The sequence below is a fragment of the Patagioenas fasciata genome, chromosome 3 (genome assembly GCF_037038585.1).
Source record: "Patagioenas fasciata isolate bPatFas1 chromosome 3, bPatFas1.hap1, whole genome shotgun sequence".
In the NCBI taxonomy this organism is placed as follows: Eukaryota; Metazoa; Chordata; class Aves; order Columbiformes; family Columbidae; genus Patagioenas; species Patagioenas fasciata.
Genome location: NC_092522.1, coordinates 98,754,486 through 98,769,410, shown reverse-complemented (window position 1 = coordinate 98,769,410; position 14,925 = coordinate 98,754,486). Strand labels below are relative to the sequence as shown.

Sequence of the window (14,925 nt, the reverse complement as noted above, 5' to 3'; positions counted from 1 at the left end):
ACAAATGCAAATGTTTTAGTGGCAGATTTTAAATAGATTAGGTATCCTGGAGGTAGCCCACATTAGTAAAAAACATATCTGATGACTAAACTTAATAGCTGTTTAATTGACAAAATTATGAGACTCTATAAGTTTTCTTTCTTGAGTCAAATTATCACTGCCCGCTCTAGCTGGATTATAATACACTCCTCATAAACTTGATATATTTGTCATTTAGTTGTCTGGAACATCAACTTACAAAGAAATTACAGGTTAATTCAGATGATATAAAGCAATGTCATAGCAGAGATATTTCCAACTAATTATTATTTTTACACGGGAGGCAATATCTCCTGCAACAATTCACTATTGTAGCAAAAGATGGGCTGAATTCTTTTCAAATAAGTTGGGAGAACATTTGACAACAAGAATATCTACCCACACAACGACATGATGGGTGCAGCAAGTAATGCATAATTACTAAAAAGTCTTGTTAAAGTATACTTGATGGCGTTCACATTTAGGTGTGACAAATCCCTTTAAATATACTTCACTGGTTATAAAAATACTTAGAAAGTATTTTTTTTATCAGCTAAAGTGCCACTCACTACAGCAGTTCTGGAGCTGAATGTAATTCTGACAGGCATTTTTATCAGCAAAGCATTCAACAAAAAAGATGGTTAAACAAAAAGCAAGTTTAAGGTCCTCTGTTCTTTGGAATGAAGAGCTGTGCACATGTACATTGCTTTCTTGGCCAGTGAGAATCACATTAACTGAGTTAAAATCTGTTTCTTTTCTTGTTAAACTTACATTTGCCCTTCCAGAGTCTCACATGTACCCTTAACAACCCATGTGGGTGATTTCTGAACAACTGGCTGAAGAACCCTTTTATTCTTCAGTTTAACTGTTAAAAAGCTGTTATTCCATATTTAATAAACATGGATCAAATGCTGAATTAATATATGAGTGCACGTGGCGTATGAGTACATAAAAAGTGATCATGTTGTTGCCTCATTTTAGTGACACAAATTGTAACATACGTGAATGTAATTTTCCCCATTATCACACACAATAAGGACATAAAATAAATTTCCAAACTGGGTTGCTTGTATCAATTCTAAGAGTTTCTGAGAAGGTACCTTGCTGAAAACAGATAGCTTCACCCTTACTTCAGGCATGCAATTCCATTCTACAGTTTACCTTGATGATGGATGCCAACCGGTGGCACATATTTACTATCATAATTATGTTTTTAATCTCCCTCTGCTTTTGCCCAAAACATTGTAAAAGCCATAAATATGAGATACCCTTTACAACTTCGCACTACTAAAGGAAAAAAAAAGCACAAACAAGTTCAGAACGATATCGGATAGCAAAATTACGTAATCACTTGCTTTTTTAAAAAATACACCTCATTTGCACCAATTTTGAAAGTATAGCTGCTAGCATTTTTGCTTCATCTAAATAATTCTATATATAAACCCTGCCATTCTTACTTTTTGACAGCTTTTTAAAGTACTGAGAGATTTTGCAAAATTCATTGTGGAAAATAAGACAGGAAATTTACATGAAAAGGTAAAAGAGAAAAAGTGTTCCTAAAAAAATTAATGTAAGAGTACAAATTCTTACCTTTGTGTTTGGGTGGCATAACTGTTATCATATGCCTCATAGCTTGGATCATCATATTCACCCCCATATCCGTCATCGTATCCCTAGGGAAAAAGTAGAACACCACAGCTTAGAAGACTGATAAATCAAAGCACATTATCAAACTGTAAAAGTAACTTGTGTCAGCACACACATGCTAATTTTGCCCAGTATTATGTAAATCATGCAGCCTACTGATGAGAACTGTGAATCATGAAGAACAACCTGTATGTTGCAATGGTAAAAAAATCAGTTACTCTCTTAAGAACTCAGCTTACTCACTGATAAATTGCAGCCTACTGTCCAAACCACAGTGCTTCAGTGGGATCTATGTAGAATGCTGATGAATGATCATGAAAACAACAGTTTCATAGAAATTTGTTATATGAGTGGTTCCATAAATACCTATACATGAAATGAACAAATGGCAGGAAAAATACGTTGACTGCACAATATTATAAAGAATATTACTGTTATAAGATCATAATAGCCAGTCTTTTAAAAAAGGAAACCCAAACAACCTATTGAGAAACAGTATGTGTGCATCTTTGTGAAAGAATGGACTATGATTTTTATAGCTAACTTAGATTAAGCACCTTCTCTTTCATTGAGCATCCCACTTTTTTATTAAAGACATGCTTTTCTGTGACAAGTTAATGAACACTTCAATACAGGTTGCTCCCACCCAAACTAATGGTCCCAACAGGACGGCTCATACAAACACTCAGTCTGCCTGCACCAGAGACACAAGTAACTGCAGAATGTGGTTCAGCTTATCTAATGCCCGAATCTTTTACTGAGGGGCCCATGGGCAATTATCACCCATTGTAGCTGCCTTTGAACCGAAGAGTGCTCAGGAACCAGACAATGAATAAATAGAGAGATAATCCAGGGGATAACTTTTTATATACTCTTTTCATACAACAGGACAACAGAGTAGGCAAGAAATGCTGTACAGAAACACTTTTTCTCTACGAATTGTAGGAGCAAATATGTTTAGTTAAATAGAAAGTGAACATTTCAGAGTTACGAGAAAAAAAAAAAAAAATCCTGTTATGGGAAGTCCTAAATAAGGTGCTTAAAAATCTTTGACTCAATATTAATTACAGCAGAAGATAATTCCTTTTCTTTCCCGCAAGCTATGCAAAGTTCAGTTAGGTTGCTATAGAAGGGACAGCATGAGACAGATATAAAGTAACAGAAGTCAAATAAACAATTACTCTGGTACACTACCAAAACCACACAAACAAAATAGAGTGTTAGTTTGGCACTTCATTATTTCTGCTAATTAAACTCCACAAAGGTATTGAACTAGACTTCACTAGTAGTCCTGATTTAAAGAGAACATTCAAAGGAAGAAGCATTCAGCCTCCCTAGGTCAAGCATGTTCAGTTTGCCTGTCCTTCTGGTCTCCTACCCATCAGCAAGGGTGAGTATGGATTCCAGGTGGGAGACTTCACCCTAGGGTGCTGTGTGTCCTGAAGGAAGAACAGAACTTTGGATGGTGACTCCATTTCTCAGGCACCCACACCAGCTTATCCGGGCAGGAGGGAGAGTCCCATTTTCAGACTGGGGAACGGCCTCTCCCGGAATGTGAAGTCCACACAAACTTTGTCATCTTCCATTTCAGGTGGAAGTGCACCAGTTTGACATATCTTCATTAGTGTACACTTGCAGCAAAAAGACTACAGTGATATATTTAACATTTTATGGCGCAATCTTGTTTCTGGGGACAGGAGAGAAACAATGAACCACAGCAGACGGATGTTAGTCACATCGACTAGTGTGCTACTGGGCAAGATCCTGTTACTGTGAACAGGAGGAGATGCAGGTTCCTACATAAAGTTGAGTAGCAAGAGGAAAGACATTTCAGCATGTTTACCTACCATATGGGAGAGCAGGAAAGGCAACCATTACAAATTAGCTCTCTCAGTTTCCTGATGCCTGAGGCAGATCAGTGTTCAGCATCAGCAGGGCAGAAAACACTTGTTAATATCTGACAGTTCTGTGGGTTCATGTTACAGATTTTAACAGCCTCCCTAAAGGCTCAGAGCAGGTCAATACAGTCCAAATAATACAAGTGGAATGGTTGGAACACAGCAAAAAAAACCACAACGCACATTAATAAAGAAGTGTTTTCTAGACAATGTTCTCTTATTTGTGTCAATCTGTATGAGAATTATCTTCTAATCCTACAGCTCAACTTTATATAAGGCACATCTTGCATTTTTTCAAAGCTTAATATGGTGTATTGCAGCCAGATACCATTGTCCTAAGGAAGCCTTTAGTCATCTGGAATTGAGATTCAAAATACCTCCTTTCACATCCTTGAAGTGTCTCAAACTCACTGAGAATTTTTCTTCTCTTTAACCTTCAGTTCCCCAGAATCTACACATTTAATGTTTGAAAGTGTTTCTTCCATGTGCATGTTTTGACATGAAACACCCAGCTCCCATGTAGACCCTGTTAAGATCCCGAAGCTAGGAGTCTGAAGATGTTCAAATTCATACAGTCTGTGCTCTGTGTGTGCTGAGGATGGTGCTCCCAAGAGCATTTCTGTATAAATCCAGAGATGAGAACCCAGGCTGCCCTTTCGAAACGCTGTGGAATCTCTTACTCAGCAACAGAATCAGACTCCTTCATGCATTCTATTATTCCTTGCATTAAAAACATTCTGTATATATGTTGATAGGAACAGAGATGTCCTCTTGGAGAATCTAAGTAACGTAGAAGTGCTGTATCCTCACCTCACTGAAGGAAAAAGGGTCGATTACCTATGCTGCCAGTGTTGAATATGGCATTTTTTCTTCTATAATTTCTACAATTTAATTTATTTCACCAGAAATCTTCACATATAGGTATATAACACTTAGACCTTCCATCCTGCATATAAGTTCTAACACCTTTTAATTGAGGTCTGTGCTTTTCAAGCAGGAATATGTCAGATGTAGTGATTTTGGATCTGATTCGATCTGATTTGATTTCACCACTGGAAAATCCATCTCCATGCTCATCATAATATTACAAAACCAGTATGAAAAGCTGATATTTTCAAGCCACCCAGTTTCAATGAAGGGGAAGAAAGTGCTTCCCTAAATCTTCAGAGCTCTTTCAAGATGTTAATGAGGGTGCAGGTAAGCAGGACCAAAGGGAAACAGGTTCCTTTGAACTCCAAAAAGTTACTGACAAGGTTTGATTTTCAAGGCTATCCCAGAGACTGGGGATGGTTGCCTGGGAAGACTCTTTTCCTGCGTGAGGAGTCTTTTTCCCCATGGTAGCTGCCACCATCGTTCGGAAGAAAAAGCTTTTGGGAACGAACTGAAAAATATGAAACAGGGAAACTATGAGAAATATTTAAACTGATAGCCATTTCTAGATTAGGCTTTTAGGCCAGGGTATCTATATCTCAGATATTTCTTAACAAAACATCTCTCCAAAACAAAACACCTCTTTATGTCAGGGAAAAGGAAAGTGGATTTTTCAATGACTAGGATTTGCTCTGGCCTTACAGTGATACACCCCAAACCAGAGGTAAAGGAACAGAAATATACATCTGGAGCTGCAGTGGGTCTAACAATGTTTGTAAACAATTACGGATGATTTTGAGGAGGTTTGGTATGGTTTAGCATTAAAAAATAATAACCAAATGAAAAGAAAAAATTAAGGAAAATTTTAAAATACAGTTCATTTCAAGAAAAGACTAATTTGAAAATGAACATAGTTAAGTATTTACCAGTCTTTCCCCACAAAGTGAAGTTAAGAAAAACTCTCTGAAGCATCTCAGAATAGCATAGGAAATTAGCACTTGGGAACACTCACTTCAGAAGCAAATATGCACTACTCTACCACAGATAAAGAAAATTGTAGCCAGGGACAAAAAGGAGGAGAAAAAAGGGACATATTGGAAAAAAGGCTTATATTCTACTGCCAGAGAAAACGTTAAGTATTAACATGATTCAACACCCAAGATATCATTGAGAAAGATTTATGTTATTTATTTAGATTTACTCAAATCCTCTTCAAGTTTCACATGCTGAAAGAAACATTAGAAATACAAACAAAATAATAAGCATCATCAGTAACAAGGGTATCATAATCTAACGTAATCCAATCTATTTAAACTTGAATTTCCTACTTACTGCTAAAAACCGTATTTCAAAAAATAACAGCCCACACTCAAATGCACCAAGTTTAAATCACCTCGTCTCTGAATAGACTTAGAAAATAGGATTTTCACAGCATGCTCTGAAAAATGGTAGGTTTCAGCTCTGGGAAACCAAGAAGAAAAATAATTCTAATACCTCTAATGAAAACTGCTCTACTCACAATATTTTATGTATGTTCTGGTAATACATGATAAAATACATTGTAACAAAGTCAAAACTAACTAGTTTTTTACAGAAGGTAGCCCAACTCTTTCTAAAGTAACAAACTGCAGAATATCTGTTGTTTTTTTTTTTTTTTTAAGCAGCACAACAATAGGTCAAAATAAAGTGAGTTATACACTCTGTACTTTACTTGGCAATTATGTGAACAAGAAAAATGTCTGCAGCCAGAGAGTCAATGTAGCCCTTCAAATAAGCTGCACCCAGCAGTACACAAAAATTAGTACTATACCACAGAAAATGTGAGGGTGTAAAAATCAACCTCTAATTCTAACTCCAGTAAAGTAAAAGTGAAACCAGTTGTTTCCCAGTAAAAGGGCCTTTGCAGAGTTTCCCCTATTTTCTTTTCTTTGCTTCTGTAAATCTACCAATGCCATATCCATATTTTCTGATGCATCCATACGACCCTAGCTTGGAAAGCTAAGAGTTACTTGTCTACCACTAACCTAGTGGCAGATTCCCCTAAGAATCACACAGTAGAAACAGAGAGTAATTCATCCCACATACTTTTGACACTTGAGGACAAGTTGAATTGCTCTCTAAAAGGATGTGTTAAATAAACGACCTTTATGTATTGTATGTTAGTTAGTTCATCATTGGAAAGAATTTACTGCTCAGAGAAAGCTAAGCTTGTAAAAGTCAGTGCTGCTAGGCTTAATTTTGAAGCGAACTGAGATCCAGAATGCAATCAGAAGGCTGTGAACGATGCATAGAGATGGGTGGACAGGTTGGAATAGCATCTCAAACAGCCACCACTCTGTTCAGAGAAGATCTTGGGTTAGACAGTCTGGTGTGCAACTGACTACACATCTGCATTCAGGAAATGCTAACAGCTATGGAAAATCTCATATCCTGCTCCTTTTACCATATATGAAACACTGGAGAGAAAATAGAGAAATACATCCGGGAGGTCTTCTCTTTCCAGATGTATGACTCACGCCCTTGGCTAGTCATGCTGCCTGTTTGGCTTAATGAATCTTAAAATCTTTACTGCAAAGAGCACCTACAATGTTAGATCATGTCAGAGAAATGGCAATTTTAACCAAAGTTAAAAGAGATCACAGCTATTATACTTAAACCTGTACTACTGTCACCTCCTTCTCTATTTGTTCATCATTATGTGTTCACAACCCATGAGCTAGCTGAGCCTCTCTAAAGTGCTGTAATAGGGAGGACTTGCCTTCTGTTGCAGTCACACACATGAGTTCGGACTCAGTCCTCAAGTCGTTCTAAGGCACGGGCAGCCCTGAGTGATGTGAGGAACACATCTCAATATACTAATTTTACATAATTTAGACAAATGGAAATTTATCCCTACTGACTAAAAAGAGGGGTACAAACTGTAATGAACTTAGGTTTGAATTATTCATTGTTGAAAACCTGCAGTTAGAGCAAATGAATCTCACTGAAGTACCTGCAAAGTTAGTCTGTTGCTGAGCAAGGATTCTCAGAATCATCATTTATGCTTAGAAACTGAAATTCTGACTAAATTATTCCATAAGCCTGCCTGCCTGCTATCATAGCTGGCCTTGGATTCTTCAGCCATACCTTTAGGATCAGAAAAAAAAAGAAAGTAGATATTATCAGTTTTTTGAAGATGATATATATCCCCTACACTAGTGAGACCTACCAAGTGTTTTGAAGATGAACTCAAAGATGACTGTCACTATCTCCATCAAAATGACAAACAGTAGTAAAAATAACCAAAATAGCTGAAATTAAAACGGGAATAGTAACCAACTGAAACAAGTAGAGCTCTATGTTATGGACTTCATAAATGCAATATAAAAACTAGAGTCTCCAGTGCTGAAACAACCTAGAGCAGATGTGCTTTGCCAGAGGCAACTAAGTGAACTCAACACATTTGACCTCTTAACGAAATCAGTCTTATTTTTCACATGCCAGAAATGCGAAACATGTTTATAACTGAATGGTAAAACATATAGAGGTGAACACTTTTCACATAGTCATGGAAATATATAATCAATAATATAATTAAATAATATAATTGAAATTTCAGTATAATCACAGTCACAGAATGACACTTAAAATACATTCTGATGTACTGAAAAAGAAAATTAGAATGGGATGAAAATGTAAAATAAAATCTAATAGAAACGAGACTTTCCTTACTCCTTCCATAATTGCAAGACTAGCCTACAGCATAATTCACTGCTGCAATTATAATACAATATTCATCTGGCTATCATCTTTATTTTTTTCAAATCCTTCTGCTGGCTCTCCTATGCCCATGAAGTCACATTAAGACTTCTAATTAATGAGTCAAAGCTACTGCTTATGTTCATTTAACTTCTTGTATTTTTCTTTGTCCCCTAACCTTGCTACCATCAAACTGAACTACTGAAACCATTTTATTTGTACTTTTTTTCATATTCCATCTCCTTATGGGATAGCATCCTAACCTCAGTGTCAATCCTTTACTCAGTTCTTACTGAACAGGAATGTCTCACAAAAAAAATGTCTTTCTTCCAATATCAATAAAATGACTTACTTTAGTAATAAGCAGCAAGCTGAGATGAAAAATAAACCAAGGCATCTTCTTTGTGTATCTGCAATAAAGTGCATTTTTGCACTTGTCTGTGATTCTGAGATTCCCGAAGAAAGGACTTTCCATAGAATAATAAACTGTTTTGGGTTGGAAGGGACCTTAAAGATTGTGTAGTTCCAAGCCCCATGCCATGGGCAGGGGCACCTTCCACAACACCAGGTTGCTCAAAGCCCCATCCAACCTGGCCTTGAACACTCTGAGCAACCTGTTCCAGCGCCTCACCACCCTCATGGTGAAGAATTTCTCCTTTACACCTAATCTAGATCTACCCTCTTTCAATTTAAAGCCATTACTCCTTGTCCTATGACTACATGCCCCTGTAAAAAGTCCCTCTTCAGCCTTCTTGTAGATACCCTTTAGGTACTGGAAGGCTGCTATAAGGTCTCAGAGCCTTCTCCAGGCTGAACAACCCAATCTCTCTCAGACAGTCTTCACAGGAGACATTCTTCATTTTTAACTGCTATTTTTACTGATGACTTGTACTGCTTTACATAGCACTTGAGTGATAATATATTACAGTAGCAAGTTGCACTGGTGACAATATATCACATAAATGGCATTTAAATGAAAGATTTATTTTGCCTGTGAACTGAAATGAATAGAGTAGAACACAGCCTTTGGCTGCCAAGGGAGGATGGGTTGTAATACACCCATTATTAATTTTAATCTCTTTATCATATCTAATAGTTCTCTTTCCAAAATTTCAAGCAAAGCAGATGGTGAACTTCTTGTGCATCCTGATGCTCCCCCAGCTGCATAATCGATAGATGGAGCTGACATAAAATCTAGCCATGGAGCAGCAGAAATTTTCTTGTATAGCATATACAGAAATCATTACAAGCCTCTAGTACAGACTGACAACTCTTCTATCTTAATGACGGTTTAAGCATTTAACAATGGTTTGACTTGCTATACACAATGTCTTAAAAGTAAACAATTTCAACCTTAAATAAGCTTTATAATAACCCAGGAAATGAAATTTCCAGGTCATGAATGGTTGGGAATTCCAAGGAATTCTCCTTTTTATTTTTCAACCCTTGAAAACTGGACCACAGGACTTCACATCTCAGAGCTTGTAAATGTGCAGGTAAATGCTGAGGTACTAGCAAAGAGCAGAAATACTTGCATAGGTGTTTTACAGGACCTTGAATTGCATTTAATTTTATATCGAATTTCACTCTGATGTATTATGAATGCTGGAAGTAGGCAGATTAAATACAGCTTGGCCAAATGCAAGATAATTTGCTCTGGTAAATAAATCCTCAAATTCTATAAACTGCCCATGTCTCTGAATTTACAGAATTCCCTCAGGAAAAGACTTGCAAGAGTCATCATGACTAACAGGAGATCATTCCAATTTTACCACACCAAAAAAGCCCAATAAAAATAGCCTTATGTTTTCTATGTCAAGAAAAGCCAAGAAAATACATAGGTTAATTCTATGTGAAATCCCTTGGTTTGATCCATATTTATGCTCTGTTAAAATATATCTAATCATTAAGGATTCCATGAATTAGTAACACATAACAGTAACAAAACTTCACAGTAGAATTAGAGACAAAATTGTTTAAAGTGCTTAAAACACAGGGCAGATTAAGATTTCTTTATTTAGTAATCCTGAAGCAGGTCTAGATGAGAGTTCAGGCATTCTTAACATTGCAATATTTATATCCTAATCTATGCTGGACACCCCAAGCCTTTTTCATAAATGACATGTCTTGCTGAATCAAACTCCAAATGTTCTAAAGTGTTACACAGATAGTTCACCACATATTTCCTAGAATATAGTTTCATAGAAAAATATTTCTGAAAAAAAAATGTGGTCAGCGAGTTTTAAATTGTCTTATTTATGTAACTTATGCATTTTGCATAACTTTTGATTCTTTATATAAACATTGTGACTCTTAAATCTATTTTTCTTACCTTATAAAGGACCACAAAATAGTACTTAGAAGACATAACAAAGGTAAGTCTTATTTGGTGTTGCTTTAAGCCACACAGCTAAAGAGTATCTCACTAGTTCCATGATACCTTTGATTTAAGTTTGGAACTTGCAACCTGAATAGTGTGTCATCAATTTATATATTTGAATTGAGAAAACATTTTTTTAAATTCAAACTTCAATTTTGAAGAGTTGACAGAGTGAAAATCACTGTGAAAAATATAGGTAGATTTTTAAAGTTATGAAAATTAATCTAGTACTAGTTTAATGACATGTTGAGTTAGTATCAGTTGCAGAAGAGATGAACTCATTTTTTTCTGCTTATGACAATTATTAAGCTTATAATACAAGTGCTACTTGTAGTGAATGCAGCAATGTTTGCACTGCTGCTAATCATGTTCGAATAAAAATCTTCCTGGAAATTCTTCTTGGTGCTGTGTACTGTCTGGGAATTTAGAAAAAAGTGCCTGCTCACAGCATCTTAAGTGTAACATTTCATTTCCTAACAGATATTGTCAGACTAGGAAATACAGTCTAGCATGATGTATAAAATGCAAGGATTAGAGGTAATGCAGAATTTTCTTCTTGATTTTAAAAGCTATGTGAGAAGAGTGAACTTAACTAGCACAATCTTGTAGAGGAATTATTGCAGAAAGGCCAGGTGTAATTAAAAGCAAACACAGAATGTGATGGGACTTCTCATTTTTGAATATAATAATGAGAAAAACAGTAAAAAGTGGTTAATACTTATTGAGATATTTAGAGGTAGTATTTCAATTGTTATTCCCTCAAGTCTGAGCAGGCAATTAGAAAAATTAGTGATGGAAAAGAACAGATCATCTATTAGGAACTCCTGTCAAATATGATTGCTCCTTTCAGCACATTTTCTAGTGCTTTCTCTAATCGAATTCTAAATATTGCCAGTAGTAGGGATTCCACCATTTCTCTTGGGAGACTGTCTGACAGCCTAATAGATCTTCGTGTCAGACACCTCTGCTAACTTTATCCTATACGACTAAATATATCTCACTGTACCAGTGAAATACATTCTCCCAATTCAGTATTCACCAACTTCTATGTTATATTCTTCTGTTTCCTTTTAAAAATAATTCATATATAAAGATTCAAAGTTAAATGCAACCGTGACGCAGAGATATACTGATCAGCCAATAGCACAGCAGGAAGCCAGAATCCCCAAGTCTTCATAAAAACCTTAAACAGATCCCTACTTCCACAAATCACTCCCTTTTCCTTGGCTCTAGCAAGCAGATGTGCTGGAAAAGATGTCCAGCCATCTTTGATTGTGGTGGATCAAGAGTGTCAAACAGCATGATTGCCCTCCTAAAGTGAGAGCCATCTAACACATGTGGCCCTCAGGTGGTAACAGATGATGACCTGCCTGAATTAAGTCCTTCATGTCTGATGGAATTTTATTGCATGAAAATCCACCCAGAGAGTCATGGGAAGCCCCTACAGACCTCAGAATATGGCTTCCACAGCAAGATATGGTTTACCCAGCAGACCTCGTGCTGTGCACCAGATCGAATTTGCAGATTTTTTCCCAAGGCGATCAAAGTGACGCAAATGTGGATCACAGTAACAAAACCTATACTAAACAGAGACTGAAAATCTTGTTATTATGCATGGCATAGTTCTAGACTGTGGTGCAGCTTGACTGTCGTGCCGAAAACAGGGATGCGTTGTGATCCCAGACTGTGGCAGAACACAGGAAGGCAGAAGGAATAGTAAGAACAGTTTCCTTATCGAATGCTACCCTCTTTCTACCATGCAGCTGCAATCACTTTGGTCTGGTTTAGTCTTTTCCTGCCAGCTAGCATTCATGGTTGAAAACTCAGAAAATGGACCATATGTTCGATATATTAACTGAGTTAAGTGCATTAAAGATACAGAATCAGGTAAAATTGACATACTGAAAATGCCACCTTTTATCTCTATGCTAATTCTTCTAATGCCCACTAAGGAATAGAAAGAAACAATGAGCATAAGAGATGGTAAAAAAGGTCAACACTCCTGTTTATTGTGAGACTATTCATCTCAGAACAGTGATTCTGACCTTTCTTGACACAGCCTGTCAACAAATGAAGAACAAAAAATGATTAAAAATATTAATGGACTGCCAAACAGTCCATTTACTACTACTACTGATTCTTATTTACCATATAGAAGTAGTAATTCATATCTAGTACCTCTTCTACTCTAAACACTGCAACGGAGACACTAAAAGCAGAGCTCAACAACTTTCTCAAGTGTATCTAGGGCTGGATCCAAAGCTGCACAGACCATCCCAGGCCACAACTGCTCCAGTCACTCTGCAGCCTCCTGGCAGTGCCCAACAGTGTCATTGAAAATGGACCTGGAGAATCTCAACGTTTCTTCCAGTCCTTCTCTTTAGTTCATAATTTCATTTTTCAGCAGTATTTATCCATTTGTTTTCAACTATTTGTTTTAGTATATTTACCAATCAAGAATTAACAAGATGTTGAATACAGGAACATTTTAACATGCACTGATGCCTATAAAGCATAATCATACCAACTTCGTTGGAAAAGGTGCCATTCTAGATTTTGAGGAACTCCTAGAAACCAAGAGCAAGGCTTCTAGCTGACCACTGCAATCGTAACATCTGATATAGTTACAAAAATACTTGACACCATAGAAATCTAAGTTTTCGTAAGAATCAGGTTCTTCTACTGTACACTGTATATTAATACATTACAGAATATATACATATGTCTTGCTCTTGGGTAAGAGCAGTATTTACATCCCTTTCATTCAATTACATTGTAGGACTGTACATGGTTCTGAGGCTTACTAAAAAGGAAGAAAGGAAGAAAGTTATGTTCACTTCAACTTAAATCTCTGTTGAGAAGTAATTTCTCATTCCTCTTTTTAACAACTACATTTCATAAATAGTGTCAATTGTGACAGTCTGACTACCTTCTAAAAGAAAAAAGTTTGAAGAGATTATTCTCTGGCCATAAAAGTAGAAGCACAATATAGATTGCAGGGAACATTTGACTGATGTACTTGAAACCTTGTGTTATTGCTGTTTTTTTGAATATATACATTTTGCTGTCATTCCTTAGAATTTCTCACTAAGCTCAGAACCCTTTTAGCTCCATATTCATCACTGTAAGCAAAGCTGTAGGCTTTTAGTTCTTCAACAATTTAAATTTTAAAGCTTACATGCAAAGCCAATTTGCATTAATCTTCTAGGGAGAACTATGTATCATTCCATCACTGCCCTGCAACATATACAAACATATACATGGGAGCAGAAACTCATGAAAGCAAGTCCTACACAAAACTTCAATGTTATCTCTCCAGCTTTCTAGAAAAAACAACAGCACAACAACAAGATTTTTATAAAAAGATTTCCATAATGACCTACCACACAGGCCATGTCCTCAGTTATTATATTTCCCCGTATGCCACAAAAGACTCTTAGCTTTAACCTTTGTTTATTTTTATGGTGGCAACGTACAGGTTCTTTTGTTTGTTTCTTTTTATTTTTATATGGAGATATTTTAAAAATATGAAATACAGATTCCAATATATCTTAATTCTACTTCAAGAAGAGAAAGTTGGGCAATGGAATGAAAAGATAATTTGTTAATTTCTATTTCCTGTTAAAGATCACTTCAGCACTTTACAAACTCACCTTTATGTTATGTTGTGACAATACCTTGCCCTGGATAAGATGAAAATCTACTTGTGTGTCTTGTTTTAAAGGGCAAAAATGTTAAGAGGAATCTTTAAATTGATTTTTTAAAAAAAAAAAATTATATCAAGTCTTAGGCATCAAGTTCAAAAAGTCACTGAGTCTGTTTTGGAAGTTCTGAAGGACTGAGTGTTCATAGCTAAATAATGAAGTCAAAAAGGAAAAGTTCACACTTACTCAGGTAGAAAAGGAGAAGCACATGGATACATTTCACTATCAGTTCAGAGAAGAGGCCAACTAACTCTTACACTCTGCTTGAATATTTAAAAAAAATGAGCAGAAGGTTATTCTCATCTTACAAGCTCTAATGACAGAGATTGAAGATATTGTCACTATTCTTTAAAGCCTCAAAAGTTTCTAGAATAGGATGGTTCATCACTAACTATTCAGCTAGTAGACCACTATTCCACAATTGCAGTATTATCTTCTCATTGGCAGGTCCTTATTCTGTTAATGCACTGGAGAAAATAAAGACATCAATTTAGCTGTGATTGTAATGGTCAATGACTCAGGAATCCATGTATAAAAAAATTCTCAGTGATTCACTGAGGCAGTGTCAGCACTTTATATAGTGCTTCATTACAGTATTCACCTGGGTTTTGAAACAGAAAATCCATGGGACAGAGTGGTGTTTGTGGTTGTTTTTTTTTTTTATTTGTGG

The 14,925-nt window shown here is 36.2% G+C and overlaps 1 protein-coding gene across 7 annotated transcripts in view; it reads right to left on the bottom strand.

Annotated features, from left to right (window-relative positions):
• Nucleotides 1-14,925, bottom strand: part of KHDRBS2 (KH RNA binding domain containing, signal transduction associated 2) — a 372,066-nt gene that overhangs the window by 58,285 nt on the left and 298,856 nt on the right. For all 7 annotated transcript variants that reach the window (XR_010651118.2, XR_011738480.1, XR_011738481.1 and 4 more), the window contains exon 7: nucleotides 1,609-1,691. Coding sequence is in view for 1 of the 7 variants with exons in the window: in XM_065834300.2 (XP_065690372.1) it covers nucleotides 1,609-1,691 (83 nt within the window). In the remaining 6 variants the exon portion in view is untranslated. The remainder of the gene's footprint in view (nucleotides 1-1,608; nucleotides 1,692-14,925) is intronic.